Consider the following 27,109-nt stretch of genomic DNA (forward strand, 5'->3'; position numbering starts at 1 on the left):
AATTAGGTGCAGTCAAGTGTTCTCGTCGGGATACCATAGGACAATGACAAAGTGCTGATGGGCCAAAGCAGTGCCGAAGTAGGATAGAGAGGTATCCGCTGATCGAATGTTCTAAAACAATAGTGTGCCAGTGATAGTGTTCGCTAGCAGATTGTTTCAACCAGGAAAGCGTTCGTCTATGAACCTAGAGGCTTCCTCAGGCAACGTAAAAAAATAAACACGACTGGCGTGTTCAACACGTAACTTAGCGGGATACAGCATAGAGTATTTCACCTGGAGGTCGCGTAATCTCTTCTTCACTGCAAGGAAAGTCCTGCGCTCCCGTTGTACTGCTATCGAAAAGTCCGGATAAAGATGGATCCTGGCACCACCCAGGAGGAGATCTCCCTTGGCCCTCGCCGCCCTGAGGAGAGTGTCCCGATCTCGAAAGTTTAAAAGCCTAGCAATTATCGGGCGTGGAGGCGCTCCAGGTTTTGGTTTCGCCGCGAGAGAGCGATGGGCCCTCTCGATCGCAAACTGCGGGGAGAGTTTCGGGGAGTCGAGGAGTTGAAGCAGCATACTCTCCACATAGTCCTCCATAGGTCCTTGCAGACCATCCTCCGGAACCCCGACAATGCGGAGGTTGTTGCGTCTCGAGCGAGACTCCAAGTCTTCATTTTTCTTCTCCACTTCGGCAACTCGGGTGGATAGCGTAGACACCTCTGCGCGGAGAGAACCCAGGCCGTCCTCGGCAGTGCTCACCCGCTCCTCAATCTCGGTCACTCGACCATCGGTTCTCTCCATGTGCGCCTTGATGGAGGATATCGTGCCATTCATATCGTCGAGCTTACTGTGTATAGTGGTAAACCCTTCGCGGATAAACTCCAACATTTTCTGGGAATCGGGTGGTACCGGGGTGAGTGAGGCGTCTTGTGTAGATGTCTCCCCTGCAAGGGGGGTCGGGGGTTTAGCGAACATGTTGATGGAGGATTGCTTCTTGCCGGTCCGTGTCGACATGTCGCCGATGCAGGGGTAGGCCCAGGTCGCGCCGAGCAACGGGTGTATCGGCCCGTGCGAGATCAAGGTGGCCGGCGGGAAGGATTCGGCTGAAAAACCGCGTTACGGTTGAAGGGGGGCCGCCCTATGCGTAGTCGATGGGACTCAGTATAAGGCGCTGAAGGTCGGATAGCAGACAGCACACCGCCCTGGATGGGGCAGCGGAGCGGCACGCTCAGGAGTCCGGAGAGGGAGCCGCACGCCGAGCGCGGGGCGCCCCTCCCCCACACAGTAGGCCGCACGCCGCGGGACTCGAGTGAAGGGCCCTGGAGCCGGTTATGGGGATCAGCAGGCCGGCGGCCCCGCCCAGCACGCAGAGGTCCAAAACTCCGCAATGGAGAAGGTCCGGAGATCGAAACTCGCACAGTAGATTCCCCGTCCGGTTAATGACCCGCGCCGGGGACCAGCTTCGCGTTGTGCCGGGGCAATCAGGAGATTTTCAGCGTGAGGTTGCCGCACGGGACGGAGCGATGAATCAGGCGGCCATCTTGCTTCGAGCGCAACAGCGCCCCCCGAGTCTGAGAGACTTCTAACTTGAGGGCCTGTACTAGATCCAGCCCATAAAAAATTTACTCTGCCTTGGAAGGTGGAGGAAAGACAGATTGATCTTTTGAGAGCGATACAAGTCCTAGACCACCTTCGGAAAGGAGGGCCTCACTCTCAAAGTCGCCTTTCCCTTGGCGAAAACCAATTAGGTAGGTTCAACTGGCAATGCCAGGTGCCAACTCACCCGTCTAGCGGAAGTGACTTACCAGGAAAATCACCTTAAGGGTGAGCAATCAAGAAAGAATAGAAGGGGCTCAAACGGAGCACCTACTATAAACGTCAACACTAATTTTGAATCCCATGCCTGGACAACAAACTAGCAGGGGAAAACATATTAGAAAGACTCCTCAGAAATTACTTTACCATGGGGCTAGAGATAGGAGCCTTGCTCCGAGGTCCTCTTGAAGACCGAAATGACCATAAAATAGCTCTTCACTGTACCAATCTGCAGTCACGTCCAGGCCAAAGACAAGAAAATCTAACAAAGGACGGGGAACAAGTTAAAATGGTAAGGATCTCTCTCTAAGCAGCAAGCAGAAAATCTATGCCATCTGCAGGCATAAATGGATTTGGTGGCTGGTCTTATAGCAGAGTAGTACGCCCAGAACTCTTTCCGACAGATACCACTTCTCATAACTTAGCCTTTCAGCAGCCAGGCATGAAGTTTCAGGATGCAAAGGTTCGGGTGGAGGACCCTCGACACCAGAGGGGGAGAAGTTCGTACTCTGCTTTTGATGCTAGGGAGGACAGATGGCCATGTCCAGGTTACCAAGTTCTACAGGCCTAGCCAGGAAGAATCAAAAACATCTTGTATCGGAACAGGTGCAGTCTACCGAGAACCAGTAGCAAGACAGGTAGAGGAGAGAAAACACAGATGAGGTTGAAAAGCCACTCGACTGTCAAGGCGTCCCCAAAAGCTCCCTGCCGAGGGGATTGCAAGGAGCAGAACAACTTGCCTCTCCTGTTCACACTGGAATCAAAGATTCACTAGAGTAGCCAAAAAGGTAGAACATCTCTTCCAGAACTTCTTGGCAGAGCTCCCACTCGTGCACGGCTTAAGATGGTCTGCTCTTCTCATCCGCCAGCACATTCTCCTTGCCAGCCAGGTGAGCCAAGGTTGGAGACACGCTGTTCTCTACAGCCCAGAACCACACTTGCATTGCTTCTATATATAGGAGGCAAGAAGCCCGCTATAACCAGTTTGTTGAGCCAATTCATGGCTACAGTGTTGCCCATGAGGTCCAAAACTGTCTTGTCCTAAACAGAGGGGAGGAAAGTGACCAGGGCGAGCCTGATTACTCTTAGCTCCAGTAGAACTATGTGCTCCCAGCACTCTGATAGGGAACACTGTCGGCCTACCGTAAGGACTTTAGGTGAGCGACCCAGCCACTCGTGGCCAAGGTTGACGGAACAACCCTTTCTGGAGGTTGTTTTTCACCGACCACCGTGTTAGGTCTCCGGATACTCTTCGAGATTAGTCGAATGCCCAATGTTCGTCCCTGAAATGTCAAACACTGAGCTCAGAAGCCACTGCAGTGACCTTGTGCGCAACTGGGCCTTTGGCAGCACAGACACACAAGGCCATAAGACCCAGCAAGCGCAGAACAGCAGACTCTGGAACTCTTGGCTGTGGTTAGAAAACGTGGAACATCTTGTAGATGTTTGGCACTCTGTCCTTGGTGAGAAACCATGGCCTAGGCGAGTGACTAAGACCAATCTGATAAATCAGAGGGACGGGGACACCCGCGATTTCTTACAACTCAGGGAGAAGCACTAGCTGTGCAACAGGCTGTACATACTGTACAGGTGTGCAGGTGCTAGGTCTAGGGAGCTGGCGTGGACAAGCAAGTCATCCAGATCGGCAAAAGCAAATGCCTTCCCTTCCAAGGCGAGCCACCATCGCTGCTAACAGTGTGGAGAAAACCCTGGGTGCCAAAGAAAGTCAGAAAGGCAAGATCTTGAACTGATAGTGACCATTCTCCATTTCCTGTGCTTCAAGGGAAACTAGCCACTTGTTCAGGTCCAGGATGATCTGGGGTAGAGTAACCATCTTGAATTTGCCTCGCGCAAATACAAGTTTGGAAGACACAAATCCAGGATGGTCTCAGACCTCGTTCCTTCAGCATTAGAAAATGGTTTGACTACCAATCCCTGCCTCCTTCCGAGCAGGGTACCAGATCAGTTCCAAGGTCATTTTTGCCGGAAGCTGACTGATAGCCTGCAGCAAAAGGGGCTCCAGAGGCAATGGTTGGTGGCACAGCTGTGAGGGGTCTGGAGGGCAAAAGGGAGGCAGTACGTCTGTTGTATGACTCGCAAGTCTCAGGCATGCGAGGTGGAATCTTTCCATTTGTCACCTAACAGGGATGTTCTGCATCCCACAAGGGACTGGCGGCAGAAGTCCACTTCAGAGAGGCTTCGCGCCAGGGGCTGCAGAGGGCACAGTGGAGGTGGAATCACCTCCTATGGGTGCACCTCGCCTCTACCTCTTGCTTGAAAGTTGAGGCTTGGCCTCGACCTCTCTGGGCAAAAAAGTAGAAGGCGCAAAAACCTACCACCCTGCCCACAGGGTTTGCTGGTCAATGTCGCTGGATTTCAAGCTGCAGCAACTTAGGAACTGCTCATTGGCCTTGATGCCAAATATACTTCTGGATATGCCCCGTCTGTAGCAATCCCAGACGTCCTGCACCAAGACATTGTGTGCAAGACTGCTTGTGACCATCATTCTCAACCCGCAGGCTGTACCAAGACCAGACCGGACTACAGCATCTGATCCGGACATCAAAGCCTTCACGCATCTCCCTTACACACAAGTTTATACCCGGAGAGACCAAGTCTTGAAGAGACTAATCTTCCTTCCCCTTGCATCCAGTCTCTTGCTCTCCAAGTCAGGGGCAAAGATGGGAAAGAAGTGATCGTAATGCTTTCTGGTGAAGCATGTGCAGAAAGTAACATGGGGTTTTAGCATGCCGGCTTTTGCTTTATTCGCTATTCATACAGGACTGAACCTGGTTTGTTGCATAGTTCCAGCACTGTCCCCTCTACTGCCTGATTGAAAGGCAATGTCTCCTCCTTTGGACCCTCATTAAGGATGCCAGTAAGCTGGTACTGCACCTTCAAACGCGATGGGGCAGACAATCCCAAGATGACTTTCTGGCAAGATGTGCAGGCCGCTTAACTCCTGCAAGTCAGCTGCAAGGTTCACTAAGTGCCCTTCTTCCCTGTACAATTCCTCCAGGAAGTCTCCCTTCCCTAGGATGGAGGGATCCAGCCCAAAAGGGACAAGATCTCCTGCCTCATCTAATGTCTTCCAAATGGGACAAGTATGCTCTCTTGGGGAGAGACAAATTCCCTTGCGACTCCAGTGTGGCCCTTGGGTGTGACCTTGTTGTGACTGCTTGGGGATTCCCCAAGCTTGTTGGCTTTGCTGAAACAGTCTGCGCCAGGGCCAGAACCACCAGCGCAGCGACCGCAGCCGTGGCGAAGAAGTCAAGCATAATCATTTTGAATGCCCCCCATTCCGAAGTGCTAGAGGGGAGAGAGGGAAAAGCTACTCGTTGAGCACCTCCTCCTCTGGGATGTCCTCGGACTGGTGCCTCCTCTTCGACAAAGAGCAATGCCTCCAAGAACTTCCAGAGGATTCTTTTTCTTGGCCTTTCAGACTCGGGACCATTCCCAGTGCCTCCGTCTGCACTCTGTGACCTCGCATGGGAATGTTTATCGCCTCTCCTTGTGGATAACGATAGATTTTCATTCCTCGTTCTCAAAGTGAATTTGGGTGCATCTATTCACACGACCACCGCAGTCCTGCATGTCGTGGCACTCACCTGGACAGCAAAGAGCAAAATCGGAGCAGATCCGAAACAGAAATTTGATGCCCGCAATTCATGCAGGGTTTGAAACCCGAGGGCTTAGTTGAATTCAGCATTGCTAAGCATAAAAACTGAAGAGAAAGACTAGAGAAAAATCAAAGATCTAAGAGTGGTTTTCCTAAACGGAGCAGAGTTTGCTGATAAAAAGGAACTAAAGTCATGGGGCATGGCGCCTCCATGTATATACTGGCCCCCAATGTCATGTCTGGGGGAAGGTAGAGCTACCAGGGGCGAAGCAAGGTGAAGCTGTGCCATTTTACCTGGCGGCTGAAACGTTTCCAAAGTGAAGATGAGCTGGAAGATGGCTATCAAATGTGAGGAATCCGTGAGAGGAAGTAGCCGATTAGAAACCCTGATTTACGACCTTTAAGAACCAGGTACCTGACGTGGTATGATGCCACCAACTGGGGTATGATGTTGGAGGTCTTCACAGAGGCTTTGTACCTGGAGTGGAAGTGCGATGCCTCCACTCCAAGCTAACCAGCACCCTTCCCCCGGGATACACATCTCATACGACAAGGGTAATAGGACGGAAAGGGTAAAGCCTCCCTCTCGTCCCGATTATTCGCAGACGGTGAGGGCTGTTGGACATCCAGACACAGAAACTTGCCGGGGCCTTAGGTGATTGCAACTTCTGAAGGGGGTGAGGCGAATCAGCCTTGGCGCCAAACAGGCTAGTTCGGTCGAAAGGCATGTCCAGCAGTTTTGCCAAAATGTCTGGAGAGAACCCTGAGGTCAGCATCCAGGACAGTCTCCTCATGACTGTCCCTATGCTCATACAAATTGCTATGCAGTCTGCTGTGTCCATGCCATACAAGATCTGGCAAGCAGCCTACTAATCTGAAGCAAGGCACAGATACCACTCACATTGTCGGCCGGCAGGTTTTCAGCAGCTACAGAGACCACTGTCAAGATGCCAAACGAAAGCTTAGCCGAAGCGCAAGAAGTTGCCGCACATCCAGTTTCTTGCTCTCCCAGCCAGGAGGCAAAGTAGGAATTGGAGAGGTTTTTAGGTTGTCGCAGCTTGAACGAAGACCAAAGCGGCCCAGGCCTTAGCCAGGATTTTCAGCTTGAATGTTTTGCACATTACTCCACTGTGGAGGATTGGGCAGGAACCAGAGCCTAGGAGCTGAATCCTCAGGGGTCCCTGGAACGGTGACTGGAACGGTGACTTCTCCTAGTCCTAGACCATGAATGGTGCCTAGAGGAGCTGCTCAGGGAGCAGTAGCCCGTACATTGTGGTTTATTTTTATCCTTACGTGTTGGGGGATGCATACCCAACTGTCCACGCCACACCCAGGGATTTGATAGTTTTCTTTACTTTTGCTGTCTTTATGGGAAAATGTGATGTTCCACAGCACACTCTTGTAGGGTGCATGGATTAGCAGGAACAGCAATCGTGGGGATAGTTTTCCTCACCCAAGCAGTGGGGGACAGACATTTGTTGTCCACAAGCCACACAGGGTTCAAGACCAAAGACCTTTACAAGATTAGGCACAACAGAGAATTTTAGCTAAAGTAGTGGTCTTCCCGAAGCACACTGCATGTTAAAGGGGAACTGAGGTCATGGAGTACGGTGGCTCTATATAGATTCTGGCCCAGGCGTGTCACATGGTGCTCATTCAGGCGCAGAGCAGACGTGGAGCTGCGCTGTGTCCCCTTGGTTGCAAATAAACTTTCAGAAGACAACTGCACTGGAGATTTACAATGATCCGTCTCCCAGCAAAGGTACTTGATCAAAGGGTATTCACCACCAGTTGACGCAGCATGGCTCCACTCGACCCCTCTACACACCCTGTGCCGGACATTATGACGGGGCATGTATATATGTAGGCATCACACCCATTGACCTCAGTTCAACGCTTTTTCCCCTAGCGTTCTGACACAGAGAAAACTCAGAAAAGGCGTACTAGCTATCCAACAATTGGGGCAGGTTGATGAGAAATCTGTGTGCAGAACATCCATCAGATTGAACATTACAGAGATGCAAGTCAGTGGTTCTTCTAATGGATGCTTTCCTCCCACGAATTCTTCTTTTAGAATAGGCTCCCAGTACATCAACCTGGAGTAAGGAGGAGAGCAAGGACACCACCTTGACTAAAAACCTCTGTTGGCCTGCCCTACCAAAACGAGCATCCTGCCCAGATTTTGAAACCAAGTAATAATGCTTGGCGAATGGTACAGACTGGCCTGTGTATTTCAAGCCAGGTTGTAGCATTCTGAAATGCAGTGGATGATCCACCTTGACAGGGTTGGTTTGGTCACAACAATGCCAGCAACAGCACCAGCATAATCCATAAAAAACTGGTCAACATTCCTGTCATCTCTTGTCCAAGACGAAAAGGAGCTCAAGGCCTGCACTGGGTCCCAGCCAAGGGAATCACTCCTCTGCCTTGGAAGGATAAGGCGCAAGAAATCAAGACTGGAAGTTGGATCTCTCGAGAAATATGAACATTTAAGAACCCCCTCTAGGGGGAAGGATGTTCACTCTCATCACCTTCTCTTTGGAAAAAAACACATGGAGTGGTTTAACGGCGAACGGCTGGAGCTCAATCATCAGGCTAGTGGTGACTGCCACGAGTAAAATCACCTTAAGGGTGAGCAATCTTAAAGAGCAAGAATGAAGGGGGTTCAAATGGAGCACCCATAAGACGTTTCAACACAAAATATAAATCCCATGCTGGAACACACTAGCGTTGGGGGGGGGGGGACTGATTGCACAAACCCTGCAAAACTTGCATAACTGGGGATAGAGAAGAATGAGCCCTCAGAAGGGGTTCCTGCCTGCCGTTTGTTTCAAAAAGGACCCCTCCTGAGTGCCAATCTGCACGCTCGTCGAGGGCCAAGGAAAGTAGAAAATCCAGTACAGAGCATGTGGGACAGGTAAAGGGATCCAGCACTAAACCAAACATTCATACCACCTACAGTCATAAATGAAATCAGTGGCAGGCCTCCATGCAGACAGGAGCATGTCCAGCACGTCATCCACCAAATCCCACTCTATATATCTCAGCCTCCTGAGAGCAAGCAGGATAAAGGTGATCGGCAGGAAAAAAAGCCGACTGCCCAGGACATTTTTTGAAACAAAAACAACTTGCGCTTCTTGCACACAATGGAAGCAAAGAGGTCCACCTAAGGATTCACCCCCCCCCCCCCACGCCCTACCCTCCAGGAAACTCTCCCCTCCAGTACTTTCTGGTATAACTCCCACCCGTCCTTCAAGGCATCTGTAATGAAGTTCTCCATCCCAGCAAGATGAGCTAGGTACAGAGATATGTCGCTCTCCAGATCCAAGAACCAAAGTTGCATTGAATCCCTGTACAGAGGCAAGGACCTTACAACACCTTGCTTGTTATTGAGTTAGTGCATGGTTACTGTGTTTTCCATCAGGACCAGCACAGTCTTCCTCCATACTGAAAGAAAGATGACCAGGGCCAGCCTAATCGCTCTGAATTCAAACAAACTGATATGTTCTGTGCATTCTGATGGTGATCACAGGTTACTCACCATTAGTTCTTGTAGGCGAGCGCTCTAGCCTTTCAAGGACACGTCCGTGACTATTGTCTGTTGCAGTCAGGGTTGTTGAAAGCAAGTTCCTTCAAAAGATTGTTTCTCATGGACGACCATTCCATGTTTCAGCATACTTTTGGCGAGTCCCGAAGGTGGTCTGAAGTACGTCCCTGAAACAGAGACCACCTCCAACTGAGAAGCCATTTAAGCAATATCATGCACAGCTGGGCCTCTGACACCACAAGAACGCAGAGGCCAGATAACCCAGCAGGCGCCGAAAGGCAGAAGCCAGAACACTCCCCTATGATCGGAGGACAGATCTTGGAGGGGGTCGCCACTAGATCCTTGGACAGGAAGCTCCTGTCTAAGCAAGTGTCCAAGACCGTGTGACAAAATGGAAGGACTAGGACTGCAAAACCTGAGACGACTTGTAGTTTTTGTACAAGACCAGGAACAGACTTCACATTCGGAACAAGTCGCAGGCGTCCAAAAAGGGAAAGATATTAATGCCTTACCTTTTGAGGGGAGCTGCTACGACTTCCAGCAGCTTGGTGAAAAGTCCTGGATGTTGAAAATGAAATAACCAGGACATTGAATTGGTAGGGGCAATACCCAACTGCGAATCTCAGGTACTCCTGTGCTTTGGGGTGGATGATCAGGGAAGAAGGCATCCTGGAGATTCAGTGATACTAGACAGTACTGCAGGACGAGGGCTTGAAGGATCTGAACCAGAGTAACCACCTTGTGCACATATAGGTTCAAGATGCGCAGCTATAGTATGGGACGCAAGTCCCCATCCTCCTTCTGCACCAGAAAATAGGTTGTGTGCCAGCCATTGCCAATTTGACAGAGGCACTATGGAGGCTGACGAGCCTCCTCTTTGAGCACCTCTGTCCGACCCCTGGTTGGATGGCACTTGATCTGTTTGCCAGAGGGAGCCCTCTGCACCTGTGGGTATAGGAGGTGAAGGGACGAAAACCCCCATCAACACCTGCCAAGTTTGAATGGCCCATAGGTAGGGGGGAATTGCAGGGGTTGGGGGGGGCACTTCTGCAGCCATTCCTCATATTATCGTTTGAACCAAGACCCCTACAAAGTTGAGCAGCCCACCGAAGATCCAGAACGCATCGTTGGAAGATTGCCAGTAGCCCCTTCGCTTACCCCGCTAAGGAATCACATCTGCAAATCTCCTGCAGACCTTCGTCAGTACTTCAGCGCCTCCAAGGGCACAGTGACCCTGCTTTTCTAGAGTGACAAGTGCTCTTTAAGGTTAGCACCTTACTTGTATTAGTTCTCAAACTATTGATTACTTACCTGGTGTTTTATTCTTTTAGTCACTTGCTTTCCTACACTTAAGCTAGTTTGAAATGGATTATTGGTTTGAAAGTGTTAATGTTTTTAGAGAACATACAGTTGAATGTGTATACAATAGTAGAGAAGGTTTTAGTGCATACTTTACTTGGTTTTTCATTGATGAAGCTCGAGAACTAAATAAATATTTGTATACATTCTGCCTAACTAGTATTAAGCGTGCTTTGTGTGTGCTCAACTGAACTCTTCACCACACACACCCTCCCAAGCCTCAGCCTTGTTGCTTATCCACACTACCTAGATACAATTGTTTGTTCCAGTTCACCAGAAAAGGGTGGCCTCTCACAATCTGTCCACAGAGCGGATTCTGAAAATCCATCTCATTTTCCATGAGTGCAAGACTGCCTTAGGCCAAAACCACCTTTCTCTATGCATCCAATCTCTTGCTTTCTCTTTCTGGCGGGGAGAGAGCGCAAAGAACAAGTTACTTACCTATCACAGCTGTTCTCCAGCATGGGTCTGGCATGCATTCACATGCTCATGAATGTTCCCCAATGGGCTCGGAATCCACAGTAAAAAAAAAACGCATTTTTACTTTAGCCTGAAAACTGCTCGTCTCCTCTATAACCAATCACTATCCTCTGGGTCACACTGCCCCATCCAATGTCAGTCGTTTCCCTAAGTTCTACCCCTGATGGCCATCTTCAGATTTGGTAGAGCATGTAAAGTGGCAGTATGAACCAAGAAGGGCCACAGAAGGGAAAGAGGGAGGGTTTGCATGTGAATCCATGCCAGATGTAGGCTGGAGAACAGAAGTTACAGGTAAGTAACTTGTTCCTTCTCCAGCATGGGGTCTTGCAAGGGTTTCACATGCTCATGAATACACAGCAGTACATATACACAACCGCAGGAGGTGGCAAGCTCTATAAGTAAAACACTTAACCCTGGAACAGACTTACCCAAGGTAAACCATTGCGTAGCACTGCCTAGCCGTCCCGGGACTCCTCCCTGGAACCCTCCTCGACGCAGTAGAATGTCGTGAAGGTGTGGGTGGACCTCCACATAACAGCCCTGCAGATGTCGAGCAAGGGAACACCAGAGAGAAATGCTGCCGTTGCAGCAAAGGCTCTGGTGGAATGGGCTCTTGGCCAGCCTAGAAGGTGTCCGTTAGCCAGACGATGACAGCGTATGATGCCGCTGGAGAGCCACCTGGATATGAAGGCCTTAGACAGGGCCTTTCCGTGATTCACAGGCCCAAAATTCACAAAGCGCTGAGATGTCATCCAAAAATCCTTTGTGCGTGCCACATAAAACTTCAAGGCTATAGCAACGTCCAGCGTATGCAACCTCCTTTATGCCAGTGTACAAGGGTTCAGTAAGAAGACTGGCAGTATCAAAGGCTTGTTGAAGTGGCATTTTGAAGGAACCTTCGGCATGAAGGTTGGGTTGGTCCGCAGCACTACCCTAGTAGCGTGAAAGGACAATTACGGCTGCTTGCACCCCATCCCGCCTAGCCGAGGAGATGGCCACCAGGAAAGCAGTCTTCCATGAGGGAAACATCAGAGGGGCCTGATGCATTCATTCAAATTGGGGCCCCATGAACTTAGTCAAACCCATGTTGAGATCCCCGAGCTGGAGCAGGAGCCTTCACTGGTGGAAAAGTCCTGAAGAGTCCTTTGAGGAACTCCTTGACGAGCCTGTGCGACCAGAGGGAGGGCTTACTAGACGTTTGGTGTAATGGGATATGGCAGCCAGGTGCATCTTGATAGAGGCGTGAGCCAGGCCATCCTTGGCTAGGGAAAGAAGATACAGAAGGAGCTGCAGATCTGTGATTCGCAGTGGCGTAATCTTCCGAATCCTGCACCACAATGAAGTGCTACCATTTATGACTTTAGCACAACAGAGGAAGCTCTGGCCTTAGCCAGGATTTTCTTACATTTCAGCAGCAGGGAATAATGCCCAAACTCTAGGGTCGAAGGAGCCAGGCCATGAGGCTCAGCAATGCTGAATTGAGGTGCAGTATTGTTAAATATTTGCTGTAGAGAAGATTGGGAAGTGGAGGCAGCCGGATGGACGAAGCCACTGAGACAAAGCAGGTCCGGGTACCAGATCTGCCGAGGCCACACCAGAACGATGAGGATCATCCTGCAAGGACACTGCCCGAGTGGGTTGATCACACATAGCAGGATTGGGACAAGAGGAAAAGCGTTCAGAAGGAGCCCCTCCCATGGGAACAAGAAGGCATCCGCAGGCTCCTTGGATGAGGAACCCTGCTGGCGAACCTCTGGCACTTGGAGATGGCTGCCGTCACAAAGAGGTCGATCTGAGTCGACCCCACTTGCGGAAGAGAAGAGCGGCTTCATCCCGACGAAGTTACCATCAGAAGACTAATGGTCTCCGCTGTGTGCTGGTTTGCCAGTGCATGAGTGGATGAGCCAGTCCAAATAAGGGTAGACGTGGGTGACCTTGACGCTGCCACCAGGGATAAGAACTTTGTGAACACCCTTGCGCAGAGCTCAAGACAAAGAGCAGAGCCTTGAACTGACAGTGCCAACTCTGGACCGCAAACCGCAGGAACTTCCTATGTCTTGGGTGAATCAGGACGTGAAAGTAGGCATCCTCCAGGTCTAAAGTCACCAAGAAATACTTTTCTGCCAGATGGTCGAGCACATGCTGCAACTAAGATGGCGAAAGTCTACAATTGGCCACCACACTCCCGACTTCTTCCGTACCAGAAAGTATCTGCAGTAAAGTTTGGAGCACCGGAAGCGCTGAGGGACCAGCTCTATTGCCCCTTTCCTTAACATGGACTGGACCTCCTGCAGCAGTTGAGCCATGTGCAGTTCTTGACGTACTTCAGGAGGAATAAGAAGGCACCTGTGTTGGTTACTCCAAGGTGTGCCCTTGATGAAGAATGTCCAAGACTCATGTTCGTGGTGATCGACATCCACTGGTCGACAAAGATTGCTAGCCGTGTTGGTCCAGGCCGGTTAAGGCCTGCCTGGGTGTCGTCATCCTTGCCTGCAGGTGACAATGCTGACCTTGTGAGAACCTTGCGAGATGCCCTTGTAGGCTTACTGTGTTGTAGAGCAGGAGGGCAGGCGATCAAGTGCAAAGTACCCTTTGGAAGACCTGCCCGACAGCCCTCTTGAGTAACTAAAGGACAATGATCTCCTTTGTCGCAGTGTCCCAAGAGACTGTCCTGTCTCCATCGATTGGAGTGTCTTGCCCACAGCCTTTGCAAACAAATTGTTTGCATCGAAAGGCATGTTCATCACCTTGGACTGTACATCATCCACCCTGAAGTCTGTGGCCTTTAGCCAACCTTGGCGCCAGTGGGCCACCCCATTGCCCATCTGGCGGAAGCAGGAGTCCACAATATCCAATGCAACTGTGATGGCGTGCTCCTAGGCCACCTCACCCTCCTGGAACAGGGCCAGGGCATCAGTCTTGTGATCCGGCAAGAATTCCAAGATTGGTCCGAGGTTATAACAGAGCCCCCAGTCATACTGGGACAGAATGGCCAAGGCATTGGCGGCCTTAACGGTGGAGGCAACAGAGTAAATGATACGCTTCCCCACTGCATGAAGATTCTTCCCCTCTTGGTCTGGTGGCACCATGGAACAGGACAATGGTTTCGACAAACGCTTCCTGGCGGTGGCAGACACCAAAGAGTCTGGAGAAGGTTGCGATCTCAAGCCCCTTGGGGCCGAGTCCGGGACCCTGTACTTCTTTTCCAGCCGGTCTCTTTTGGAAGGAGCGGTACTTGGCGTTTTATTCAGGGCCAAGCCTTCCTCCTAAACGTCGTTCAGCAAAGGGACCAACAGGACGTTCTTCCATGAGGACTCCCTGCGTTGGAAAAGAAACAATTCCCTTTCCTCTGGCACCAAATTGAAGATAGCGGATGCCCTCTAGCACATGGCATGGAAGGAGCCAACCTCAGTGGGAATGCTCTGGCAGCCTCATGGACACACCACGGCTCCCCGTATGCTGGGACAGTCATCATATTCATCTGTATATGTCGCTGTGGTGTCTATCAATACCTGTGCCAGTGTTTGGTGACTCCACCACCAGGGCCAAAGGCCTCAGGGGCGGTGCTGGTTGGCGTCTCGGCCTTGAAGGGCTAGGCTGTAGCTTCGGCCAGGCAGAGCTAGGTGAGCACTATGGACTTCGTGAACAAGGCCTGGGAGGACTTCCAGCTGGTGGTGTAGGCGGGCTGCAAACTGGGCCCTGCACCGGGGCAGCAAGCAGGCTCTGCTGCATCTCCGACACCAGGAGGGTAGTAAAAATGCCCAGCGACATCTCCCTAGGCAGTGGCTGAGGTGCAAAATGAACAGCTGGCCACAGCCCTTGGCTAGCACACCTTGGAGGGTCAAAAGGCAGGAATCCCCCCCCCCCCCAGGATATGGGGCCGAGGCCTCCCTTGTGATCCGAGTAACAGTCCTCAGGCAAGTGGTTGTCAGAGCTTGTATAGATGTGCGCAGACATCGCTGACATGGGGAGAAACTCTGTAGGCGGTAGCAGCACCCTGGTGCCAGAATCCTCTGGGAACTGCCCGAGGAGAACCTCCTCCCTGGTCATGGGCAGAAGAGCTGCTGCAGGCCGCAGAGGCAGGGCCACCCGTGGAGTCACTGTGTCCTTCACCATTGAAAGCAAGGTTGTAATCAGGTCTCCCTTCGATTAAGTAAATCTCTTTACGCAGCTGACAACAAGGTTGTCGACGAGGTCGCTGGCGAAGTGGATGCAGATGTCGACAGGGTCATGGTAGTCAACGAGGTGTACGCCCTGGCAGATGAAGCCTTTGTCGACAAAGTCGTGGACTTGGTGGACAATGAGGCAGTCAATGGGGTTTTAAATGGGCCTGAAGACTTTCTTTGATGCCTCCTCATTGGAAGAAAATCTATGCTTTCAGGGGGCGGGGGTGGGTCAATGACATTCTTGCAGAAGGTACCCCCTGACTGGTAGGCTCAAAGTTGATGGCGATTGAGATGCGGGAACGGGGACTCCCCGAACTAGGCCTCGTAGCAGCGGCAACCCTTGTAGGGTCAGCAGCGTGGTGTTTAGCTTTCTTTTGGATCCCCCTGGGAAGGGGCATCCTCAAAGGCCCTCCACCCCCTTTCAGAGGGAGTACGCTCATGGGACCGGCCGGTCCAGGGTGAGGCATTGCTACACCCGGAGGCTGAGCTAGAAGCCTTCCTCTGGAGCCATGCCACCAACTTTCGATAGTGGCCTGCTTCATCCTAACCAGGAATCTGTAGCAGATCTTGCATTCATCCTCATCATGGTCCGGGTGCAGGCAGTACAGGAACGAGGTGTCGATCCTCGACTTAGACGTTACGTAGTCCAAGTTTCTTGCAGAACTTGGAGGCTCCTCTTGCCCTCCTCGGACATGGTTGAGGTGCGAAGGCCTTCCGAAACTTTGAGCAGATCCGGTGATGAACATAGATCTTCACCGGCAATGGAACACTGCTACCGGTAGTCGAACCATCAACAATGGAAAGAAGAGATGTCAGTCCAGAAAAACTAAGCACCCCTTGAGGGTCCGGAAATGAATGATAATTGGTTGGCCGAAGACCAACCGCCTCATTTACAGTGTAAGAATATATATTCATTAGTCAGTTATTAGTTATTACGTAGCTATTAGTTTAACTAGAGTGAAGCCATTTTAAGATGACCAGAATTGCCATTTTGTTTTCGCTCTCTGCTCTCTCCAACGTTGCTACTTTGCCTCATGTAAAACTGCTTTGCTGTAGATATTATTTCGCTTCAATGGTCCAAGGCTAAGAAACATGTTGAAACAATACACTGGAGAGCCAGACAGGAATGCCCGATTCCCTCCCTGACGTATCCTTGAAGACAGGGAGCAAGGCATTTAATCAGTATACGAATGCCAGCGAGTCTCCTGAAAGAATAGCAATGCACGAAACTAGCATTTAAAGAGTTGAATTATGATGATCTTTACGGCCCCCCTTTCTGAGCCCAGTGAGGCCCCGGAGAGCGGGCTGACTTCTAGAGCAAGAATTGAAACTTAGAGATAGTGAGGCCTGCAATGTGCCAGTCTCCTACGCGCAGCTTGCCCATGAAAAACAAACGCTGTGTTCTCGCCAACAAAGAATGGTGTCTGTAAAATTGGAGATTGCAAACTGTTACTAAATACGGTGGTCCAAGGTGTCATATTTGTCACGATGGTCAATCATCGCCTCTAATTCAAAGGGAAATGAATTGGGGCGGCATCAAATGTGTCATTACTGATTGTAAGATGCGCCGTTTGTATATATGTAACTGATGTACGTTTCACACTCTCTTGCGTCCCCCGAGGTCTGTTAGACACACGTCGCGGGGCGTGGGACCACTTGGCCAACTCGGACTATTTTGTATTGCAATAAACCCTAGATTTTGGGAACAGAACATCGCGTCTGGCGTATCTATTCGTGTGTGGTGACTGTGCCTTGTTTCCACATCCGATGGTCCCTCAGGGGCCCCTTCAGAGAGAAAAATAAAAATGGTATCTGAAGAAAAGAAAAAAACAGCAAAATCAAAAAACAGCAAAATACTCAGAGCAATTCAGAGGACTCCCAACATGGAAACAAGGAGTGGAGCTTAGGGAGACAACGGTCATTGGATGGAGGCAGTATGACCCAAAGGACAGTGATTGGTTAAAGAGGCGACTAGCAGTTTTCAGGCTAAAGCAAAAATGCTATTCTTTTTTACCAAGGATTCACATCTTCGGGTTGGTGGTAGAGGCTTGCAGCAACAAGCTTTCAGGGGAGGCGTGTGTAAAGGCAAGTTGGGTCAGAGGGGGCCAGCTAATAAGTACATGCCTGTTCTCAGTCTACAGTCAGGACCGACAATGCTTTCTCCCAGGTTTCTAAAAATAGAGCCGCGAATGTCGCACTGACAGGCAGGAATATCTTTTTTGGGGCACCTCATCCTAAACTCATTCTGGACTTCTGGCTTGGATGCAGCAGACAGCCATGGGCAGAAAGTGCTGGAAAGATTATTTGGGCTTCCCCAGATTTGAAGCTGAAGTATCAAGTATTATCCAGTTCCTCGGAAGTATTTAGGGTACTGGCTTCCTGGAGATCTGTGGCCAGTTGCAACAAATACGCCCTGCTTCACTATAAAACTCCTCTGGGAGTCCCTCTCTGTGGCACAGGTTTTCCATCCCAAATGCATGGGCTCTCTTTCGAAGATCTGACGCATCTTTGACATAGAGGACATCTTAGGGAGAGTAGCATATCCGAGGGTCGGAGCCGGCGTTGAGGTAGTGGCACTTGAGGTCTGAGACGGTCGATGGCGAGATGTACCTTTGCCCACAGGAGCAGAGGCCAGGCGCATAGGCGTGAGGTCCAAGTCTCCCGAAGTATCCCCGTCTGCTCTTTTAGGCACAGTAGGCCTTGATGGCTCTACCAGCGCCAGGGCACAGGTTGCCACCACTGTGGCCTTGGTGAAGAGGTCGACCAACTTCAGCCTAAAGGCCTCGCATTCCTCTGGGGTGAAAGATTGGGTTGGAAACAGTACCTGCCACCACTGGGGAGTGCTTGGATCAGTGGCTCCTTTACTTCGAAGATTAAGACCTGTCAGCAAGTGGGACCTCTTATGGTGCCGATTCTTCTTCTTGCAGGCCAGGGACCCATCTTCTCAGACTCTCCACGTCCTCTAAAGAAAATATGGGTTCACATTTTTACTTGTCGAAAAAAGTAAAATGTTTATTTGAATGGACTATGAAATGACCTTGGAGTGTATGGATTAAAACAACCTGCAATCCCGGGTGTCATGATCCTCCCCAAGGCAGTAAGAAGATATCTTATTGGGATTGTTGGCCGTTCTCAACACAAGGCTTGAAACCTGTGGCCTTTGCAGGGTTGGACATGCCCTTTTAGCAAACCAAGTGGAGTGTTCCCGAAGCAAACCGTGCACAGAAGAAAGGTGCAAGGTTACAAGACACCTCATACTGCCCCTATCCCCAAACGTCATGTCCAGCGTGGGTGTGTAGAGGCATCTGGTGGAGCCTCCCTGGCCCATCATGGTGGCGGAAAAGGTTTTCTAAGATCAGCTATGCTGGTGATACATCAGATTAAGTCTGTGGGAGGAAGGAATCTATTACAAACAGGTTTACTAGCTTCCAGAAGAGAAGCTAGTACACATCTAGCCACACTCTAGGAATTGGGACAAGTATCCATGGTTGAAGAGATGCCTCACTTTTGATTCCCTTTCTAGAAATGAGAGCGGACTTGACACTGATGCACTTCCCATCAGGATAGCTAAGAAGGAAACTTATGCCCCAGTTAGGCTGAAATGTTCTCGATTTCCTGACGGAGCATGCAAGTTCCCTCCTAGATTGGTGGCATCCTGCACTGGGGCAAGATAACCATCCTGAGTCTATGCAGAGTTTGAAATTGAGGGGAGCTGCTTGCTTGTGGCCTGGAGGAGAATGGCTAGCTTGACACAAACAGCTACCAGGAGCTACTTTTGGCTCCCCAGGCCAATGGATTCTGAACCAACACACCTATGTGAATTTAATGCTGTGCGTTTGGAGCAATCTGTAAATATATATTAGGACACATCTATACAACATTTAAAGCAAAAGTAATGAACTAAGTGACAGGTTTGCATCTTATGCAGAAGTTCAATTTGTGGAAGCATATGTACTAGCTCTTGGTTCCCTAGTGTTAGCTCTTGATCACCGGTTAATTCTGGATACCAAGGCGCTGCTTTTAGCTTCCGATAATCAAAACTAAATGTCGATCCCTGCTATGATTAGCGCTGCAACAGTTTTCTTAGTAATAAATTACAGAGGCCTAACTGGCCGCTAAATCCCCCAATTTTGCTGCAGCCAATTCCTACATACTAGCATTAATACATACTAAATATGATAGGAATCTAATTAGGGAGGCAGGATTTAATTGCCTCCCGTTAAAAGCTGTAATGGCGACATGGAAAGGCACAGAGGAAACCATCTGTCCATGCTGTCCTAACAGTTGTGAAAACTTGTTGCACTATGTTCTTTTGCCCAGTTTACACGCAGCCTAGCGCAAGAACATTCAGCATCATTTTACAGGCTGCTGGTTTTTACCAATGTCGCCCTGCTTTATGCTCTCTATTGAGAGCAGAAAGAAACAAGTTGGATGGGCTCCATCATTTTAGGTAGGCCATGTATATCAGGAAAAGTTAAACTATTAATTATTTCATCTATGTGCTATGCATTTTATCAATGTACTGTAGTAATTGTAATGATCACAGATTTGTATACTATGCATTAATTCCTTATATGTATTTGGTGTGGTTTTATGGAATATTATCTTCTGAAAAACAAACTTGAACATACCTATTTTCATGCAACTGATACACGCTCGTTGATTAACACCTATTCCTCAAAAATCACCAAGATTAACAGATAAGCTGGGAGCGTGTGTCCATGAAAAAATAATTTACTACCAGAATTCGTTGCCCAAACCTACCATCCTCACAAAGCTGTGAAGGCTGTGGTTGGGCTGAGGCAGACGAAAACAGTGAAAAGAAAATTAACTGCACAAACTTTGGGCTATGCAGCATTCCCAAAGTAAAGACTAGAAAAAGAAAATGGGTTTTTATAATGCACAAAAACTACAAAATACATCCAAGCTCAGCTGATGAAGATGCCCCAAGCACACCTTAACATGCCCTTAGCATCAGAAATATGTCAACCAAAAGAAACTATGCAGAACATATGTCATTGCTTACCTGAACCCATACTGCCACATCACATCACAAAGGAAGAAAGACAAGTCAGCAGGCAGGCAGGTAGGCATTTCAGAGAAAATCCAGCATTTATGTAAAACAATTACTAAAGGCAAATAAAATATAACCCTAGACAGAAATTATCAGCAGAAAATATGAGTCAACATTTTCCAATTAATCCGATCATTTGCCTCCACTATACAAAGAAAAAACAACATGCACAGCAGGTAGTCAAAGTCATTAAAGTTTATACTTGTGTATAGGCGTGTTAAAAATGCCATATCATATCCATCAGGATTACTACTAGATGACATGCTCCCAGATACCAGGACCAATGCCAAATTTGAATAGCAATGCTTGTGGGGGGCAGCAAGCCATTAGCAAAAAATACCTTATAGACTTACTGCCAATGATGAAGTGCTGGTAAAGTGACTTCCAATGCCATTCTCTCTACTTGAAGGACTCCTCCCTTCAGGTGTACTGTGTACCATCAGAACCCGTTGCAAAGCTCTTTTTGGTGTTTTGGAAAAAGAAAACGCCCTTGTAACCTGCAATATTTAAAAATAAAATACATGTAATCCATGCTTAAGAACATGCAAGCAATAGAGCCATGAGATAACTTGACATTACACAACCACTTTAAAGCATGCCTTCATATTTTAAATGAGCTAAATGACTAAACTGAAAATTGTGGTATTCAGTGTTAGGAAAGATTTTCTTTTTGCACCTTTGTTATTTTTTATTGATGGCTGGTTCTTATGGGGAACGGACTAGTCCAGGACTATCAGCACTGGGAGAATGTATCTTTATGAATTTCTTTTTTTTTTTACAATTGAACACATTACCTTACAGTGAAGCGCAGTAAGGATATTTATAAACACATTTTTATATAAGGGCTTTTTGGTTACTTTGACAATGTGCCTAAGACAAACTGGTGGCAGCTGTGTGATTTTAACATTTTACTTGTGCACTTTTGCATTTCCCCGAGAATGGCTACTAAAGATGGCTAGCACCCTAAGAAGGCCGTGCTAAGAGACTTTGCGGTTATACTTTGGCCATATTGTTCTTTGGCCTCTTTCCTTCCTTGTCACGTCAGGAAATCCCTTACACCGAAATCCCTTTCCCGGGCAAAGCCATGGCTTTCGCGGGGAAAGGGGCGCTGTGTGTGAGCCAGGAAAGTGCTGGGACGGTCTAGTCCCAATCCATAAACTCTGGCTTCTTATAGTCTGTGGCTGGACAGATGTGGTGACCTGTGGGTGTCCAGGATTGCTCAGGATTGGATAACCCTTGGCTGTTTGAATGGTGCAGATCCATACCATTGGTGCGATTGGGGTCAGCCTGAAATAAGGATAAAAGGTGGACTCCTGCAACTGTTCTTCAGAACACCATTTGATGACTAGCAGCCCCAGGACTGTCAGTCTAGGAAAATAGATACCACACGATTAATGGCAATGTATCATATTGGCCCAAGACCAACCGTCTCATGTACTGAATGTCAGATATATAAACTCATAAGTTTGACCAATGTGCGGTCATTTTTGATGTAACTAGAATCGCCATTTTGTTCTCTAACGTTTGCTCATTGCTTTTTGTTCAAAACTGCTTAGTTGAAAGCTTATTCGGCTTATTCTGCTTCACTGATTATTTTGTTGTTCAAAGCGAAAGAGCAAGGCCGCGAGGCCGGGAGTTATTCATTGAAACATAACGTAGGCAGCCACCGAGAGGAATGCCCAATCCCCTCCCGCATATATGTTACGCTCACCTGGCTCCCACAGGGGCGTCGAACTGAACTGGACAGCTGCGGTCTCCACCAATGTGACGCGTAGTGCCGAGATGACGGACTGGACTGGCCCACCTAGCTTCGTTTGCTTGGCCCGTAGGAATATTCTTCTGCAAATGGAGAAAGGGAATTAACCACCCGTGGAGTGGAGCGTTAACCCCCCCCACACTACCGCTGTTCTCCCCACTGATCACCTTTGATGTCCCCTCTTGTAGTCTCACCTGATGGTTTGGAAAGATGAGCTCTCCATCCTGCATTGAGCGCAGGGGCGGGTAGATAACCAGTTGCTTCACTGGCTCGAAGGAATTGGTGAGTTCCAGAACAATATTGACTCTGAGATTCCCGGCAAGACTCCGGCGGTAAAATCAGGTAACTCTATTGTGGTGAGGAGGTCTCCCCTTGTTTGTCCCTTTGTTTCACCTTGCTGTCCTTTTGTTTCCCCTTAGGGGTCGGGGTTCGGCGAAGATCCAGTGGAAGCTGCGCCGACCCGTGAAGAGGAATAGTACCCCCGGTGGTAAAATCAGGTAAGTCTATGGGGGCTAACTAATATTGCCTCTGTGTATTCCCTTGGCTCACCTTGCTGTTCTTGTCTTCCCCTTAGGTGCCGGAGTGCGGTGGGAACATGCAGAAGGATGCGGTGGAATGTGAAGATGCTGCGAAGGCCATTGCGTTCAGAGCGGCACTGCAGCAGGCAGAGGCGACGCACATAAAATAACTTCTTTCTTCCAGCTCGAAGGCGCGATGGATCGGGAATTCAGGTAAGGATCAAAGGTATTGCTCTTGTTCCAACCTTTTCTCCTTCTTTCTCCCTTTTTCTAGGAGCTCCAGACTCGAGGCGGGCATGGCAGAAGACTGGATGCAGACTTGCAGGCACGGTGAGCATTACGCTGCTGGATGCAGAATAACGCGAAGCGTGTGCTGCTCTTCGGGCATGGTTTAAATGGCCTCCAAAGTAGTCCCAGGTAAGTATTCCTCCCCAGCCCCACCCGAGTAAAAAAATAGTCCCTAGGTAAAGTAGTCCCTTAGACGCCAGGACTCCACCCAAATAGCCCCTAGCAGGGGTTGTTGGGTTTGCTTGGGATAACTTGATGCCTGCTTCCGGGGTTGCTGGACTTGGTCTGGGTCCCCGGGGGTAGGCATCATGACAATATAGTCTTGGAGGAGAGCAACACAGCATTTAATCATATCACTGATGCCAGCTAGTCTCGTTAATATGGTAGAAATGCAGAAAGAAACAGCTAAAGGCTTGAATTATGCTTTTCTTACGGCCCCCCTTTCCTAAGCCGAGCAGAGCGTGCTGACTCCCAGGACACGAATAGCAAATAGGAGATCGCAAGACCTGGAATGCGGCTCTTCCCCCGTTCGCAGCTTGCCTGCATAAACAGAAGCAGTGTGTTCTGTTCAACAAAGAAATATGTCTCTAGACTCGCAATGTTGCATATTGTTGCTAAAATAGATATTTGAAGGTGTCATATTCGTCGAAATTGTCAATCAAACCCAGTTCAAAGAAACTATACAATGGGCGGTGTTAAAAATGTCATGACTGATTGTAAGATGTCTATTTTGTATATATGTAACTGATGTACGTTATTTGCTCTCTTGCTTCTCTCGAGGTCTGGAGACACACGTCGCGGGGCGTGAGACCGAGTTGGCCAACTGAGACTAGTTGCGTTGCAATAAACCCTAGCTTTTGGGAATACAACCTCGTGTCTGGCGTATCAGTTTGTGTATGGTGATTTGCCTTGTTTCCACTACGCAAGGGTCCCCTAGGGGCCCCTTCAGGACGACCCATGTAACTGACCAGCATAGACTCCAGTGATTGGCCCAGTGAAGCCCTGCTCTTCTGCCTGATCTGCAGAAGCCTGCTTGTTGGCAGCTCGACCCTTGAACCGGTGGGAACAACCAGCCTCGGCCACTGCTCCAGGATCTGTGTCTTGGGAAGTGTCCCTGGACCAAACGGTAGTCTGACCAGCTCTCTCTTGGGCTGACTCGCTGCAGCGGTCATTGTTCAGAGTAGAGCTTTGGAACTTTGCAGATCTTAGGTTATGCCACAAGTCGCCAACTCCTGCAAGTAAAGCTGTGCTGAGGCTGCTTCGGTGTTCACCGATGTACAATCGTCTGTCGCCGCCTGTCGGTGGTGACCTTAGTTTGAACAAACGTTCAATCCTGTAAGGTGTCACTGCAGATGTTTTCAGCTCTCCTAGTGTTGGTATACTTCTGGGAGTAGACTGCAACATTTTGCTGTGCAACGCAACAGACTCCGGGGCCGGAAAATGACCTACGTACCTGCAACCCCTGGGCCTTCCTCAGCCGAAACGAAGCACAGAATATTGTGTCCCCAACAGAATCCAGAGGACCTGCAGTGGTATCTGGAAGAACAGAGGATACGCTAACATAACTGTTTCTGTCCCCTCCCTGTCCTCAATATGGTAACATTGGGTGTAAAGTATTGACCCAAACTCATTCTGACCTGACCTTTGGTGGTCGCACCTGAGTTAAAGAATCTTTCGAAGCCTACCCTAGTGAATAGGAGTGAGTGGAGCATTTACCTGAGCAGCATCATTTCTGAATAAACTCAACTGAAGAAGCTATACTATGACTTTCGGCGCAAGGCTCCATACAATTTTAGGGTTGAATTTAAGATTGAGGGAAGCTGGTCCTCCGTTGGTTCTGAAGAATTCTACCAATTTTTCCTTGCATCCGCCTACTCACCTGTATTGCACTGGTACATGATTTATATGCAGTTCTATTCTCGATTGGTGTCTATATGGTTTTGTGTATACGTGTGATTTGTATAGGTTTAGTTTATAACTAAAGGCCTAATAACTAACTATTTGTATATACTTTCTAACTTTAATTACTAGTGATGCTCTGTGGGGACTCATAGCCCTTCACCACTCTACCAATTATCTTGAGGCTAAGGTTTGACTGCTCAGCTACCTTAGCTTGATTGGGTTTTGTCTAACCTCTCAGGGTCTTCCCTGATCACCATAAATATGGTAGCCCCTCAGAATTCTCCCACCAGGGCCAATTTGGGAAATCCATCAGACGTCACCATAACATACACTATCTTAATATTCTTCAGGCACAAGCACTGCTATGTTTTTGTCTGCAGGTGGTGTTCTGTGGCTCTGTAAGAGTATAGTTAGTGCCCACGAATACGGATACAAGGTCATGGGTGGTTTACATGGAGCCAGCAGCACTCCATGACCTCAATTCTTGGACGTTTTACCTGCACTCACAGGCCGGAAACTGCAAAACTGTTAGATTTTTTTGTATTGTACATGGTTACAAAACATCTTTACAATATCTTTATCATACATAGTTCAATGTTCTAACATTTTTATATTACATAAAAATCCACTTTATCCTAAAACCCAGCATACTAAATTCCTCCTAATAAATAAGGAAAAAAAGAGAAAAAGAGAAAAAAGGACCCAATTACAAAATTAGATTTCCAAAATGATCACAACAATTATAAAAAACAAAAACGATCACAATTCAATTTGATAGAATATCAAATTTAAGAGTGAATATGCTTCTTGATTAGAACGTCCACAGATAAAACCATAAAAGAATCGCAACCACTTTACCATCAACACTTCCTGAGCAAATATTCCCCTTCTAGACTCCTGTGTTCCTCTGCTACCAACTCCCTGCGTGTTAAGTGATTTGCTAAACAGAGCTGGTGGTCGATCACTTTCCTCGGCAGGCTCCCTCCTGTGGGATAGCCTCCCTCTGCGTCTTGAGCAGGACCTCCTTAAGTTTCCGAAAACGTCTCAAGACTGTTCTCTTCACCTCTCCCTTATCTTCCTCTCTTCTCTGCTAATCTTATAGTAGCGTGACTGATGTGCAGGGTCCTTCTGTATCCTCGGGGCCCTGACTCCCCCACCCTCCCACGCCCATCAACCCTCATCTCTCATCTCAGCCGCTGTCTATTTTACTGCACTTATTTATGCTCACCCTCCCCATGGGAGGTTGCACTTACGTCGTTCTTCTCTTAGAACTTCTCCCTGAGCACCATAGCATCTATCCCTTTCCCCCCTGCCCTCTGCACTTGCACGTTCTGAACACTCACAAGGCATAGTAGGTTTGCCTCCCCTCCCTTTTATTCTCGATATTTGTTTGTACCCTTAATTCAATTATTTATCTTGTTGTAATTGTCTACCTTCCCCTGTCCCCACCCTGTTGCACTGTGGGCTCTTTGAAACAGTATTGCTAATTGTATAAGTGCCTAACAAATGATCAATAAATAAAACCAATATAATCAGGACTGTATACAAAATGTCTAAAATATAACACTTGTTTGTACCGTTTCTATGCTGTATTTTACATTACGGTATCTACACAATCATCTCCCAAGATAAAACATTTCTTCTAACCAGCACATCACAAGAACGTAAAATATTTGAGAGAAATCTCAAATAACTTACGCCCCTTCTTACATGGATAAAGGGGAAGTTCCCACATTTTTATTTTAATACTACAAATGATTAAGGGAGCTATAATTATGTATAGTTTCAATAGAGCGACGCCAATCATTCACATATAAGCTTTTTTGATCCTTACAAGTTTACTAGCTACATCGACAAATGAAAAACCCAAATTCTCCAGGTTTCCGGACACATTTTAACAATGTAATTCAGTCTGATTCTTGCTGCTCTAAAGAGCCCATATCTTCATACAAGTTTGTCGGTGGATTAAGAAATGTATACAACACATTTCCATTTAGCTCCAATTGAAAAAGAAAAACCCAATTAATATCTTATAAAGGCCATTGGCACAAAGGTATTTTTAATGCCTTCCTCCAAATCATAGCTTCATCGAATTCACACTTTGCAAAGACCGAAGGTTGCAACATTTTAATACCATAAATCATTTTAGGCACCACTTTACCTTCACAGAAGCGCACTAACAGCGGGACTGAAAATGTACAATATTTTTGATATATCAATCTCATTTGAGATTCAAGTCCTGCAGCAGTATTTCTTAAATGTTCTATCATTCGCAATTTAGGTTTATTAAGTTGATTTGTAATCTAAAGTTTCTCCTCATTAAAATACCATGTGGAGTTCTTAGTTTATTAAAATTAGAGAAATACATAATCATGGTTTTCTCTGAATACTTGGAAATTCTGTTTTGGCATAGGGTGCAAATGCATTAATCAATCTTTTAAGGCCAAGCTGGGTAAAACGGAAATAACATGTTGCCAGCATAAGCCATCAAACAATATTTAAAATCAGCAATCTCGGGTGATGCAAATGCAGACAAGGATAACTCCTCTTCCATGTCATAGAGGTACAGGTTAAAGAGGTAGGGAGCCAAAATGCATTTCTGT

At 48.2% G+C, this 27,109-nt stretch overlaps 1 protein-coding gene across 6 annotated transcripts in view; it reads right to left on the reverse strand.

Annotated features, from left to right (window-relative positions):
• ECT2 (epithelial cell transforming 2) overlaps positions 1-27,109 on the reverse strand; it is a 1,267,500-nt gene that overhangs the window by 242,834 nt on the left and 997,557 nt on the right. For 5 of the 6 annotated variants that reach the window (XM_069618731.1, XM_069618732.1, XM_069618729.1 and 2 more), the window contains one exon: positions 20,396-20,539. In XM_069618731.1, coding sequence (XP_069474832.1) covers positions 20,396-20,539 — 144 coding nt within the window. Of the gene's footprint in view, positions 1-20,382; positions 20,540-27,109 lie in introns of all 6 variants that reach the window. The other variant, XM_069618730.1, reaches the window with a different exon arrangement.

Source organism: Ambystoma mexicanum, chromosome 10 (assembly GCF_040938575.1).
Source record: "Ambystoma mexicanum isolate Mex_15411 chromosome 10, UKY_AmexF1_1, whole genome shotgun sequence".
In the NCBI taxonomy this organism is placed as follows: Eukaryota; Metazoa; Chordata; class Amphibia; order Caudata; family Ambystomatidae; genus Ambystoma; species Ambystoma mexicanum.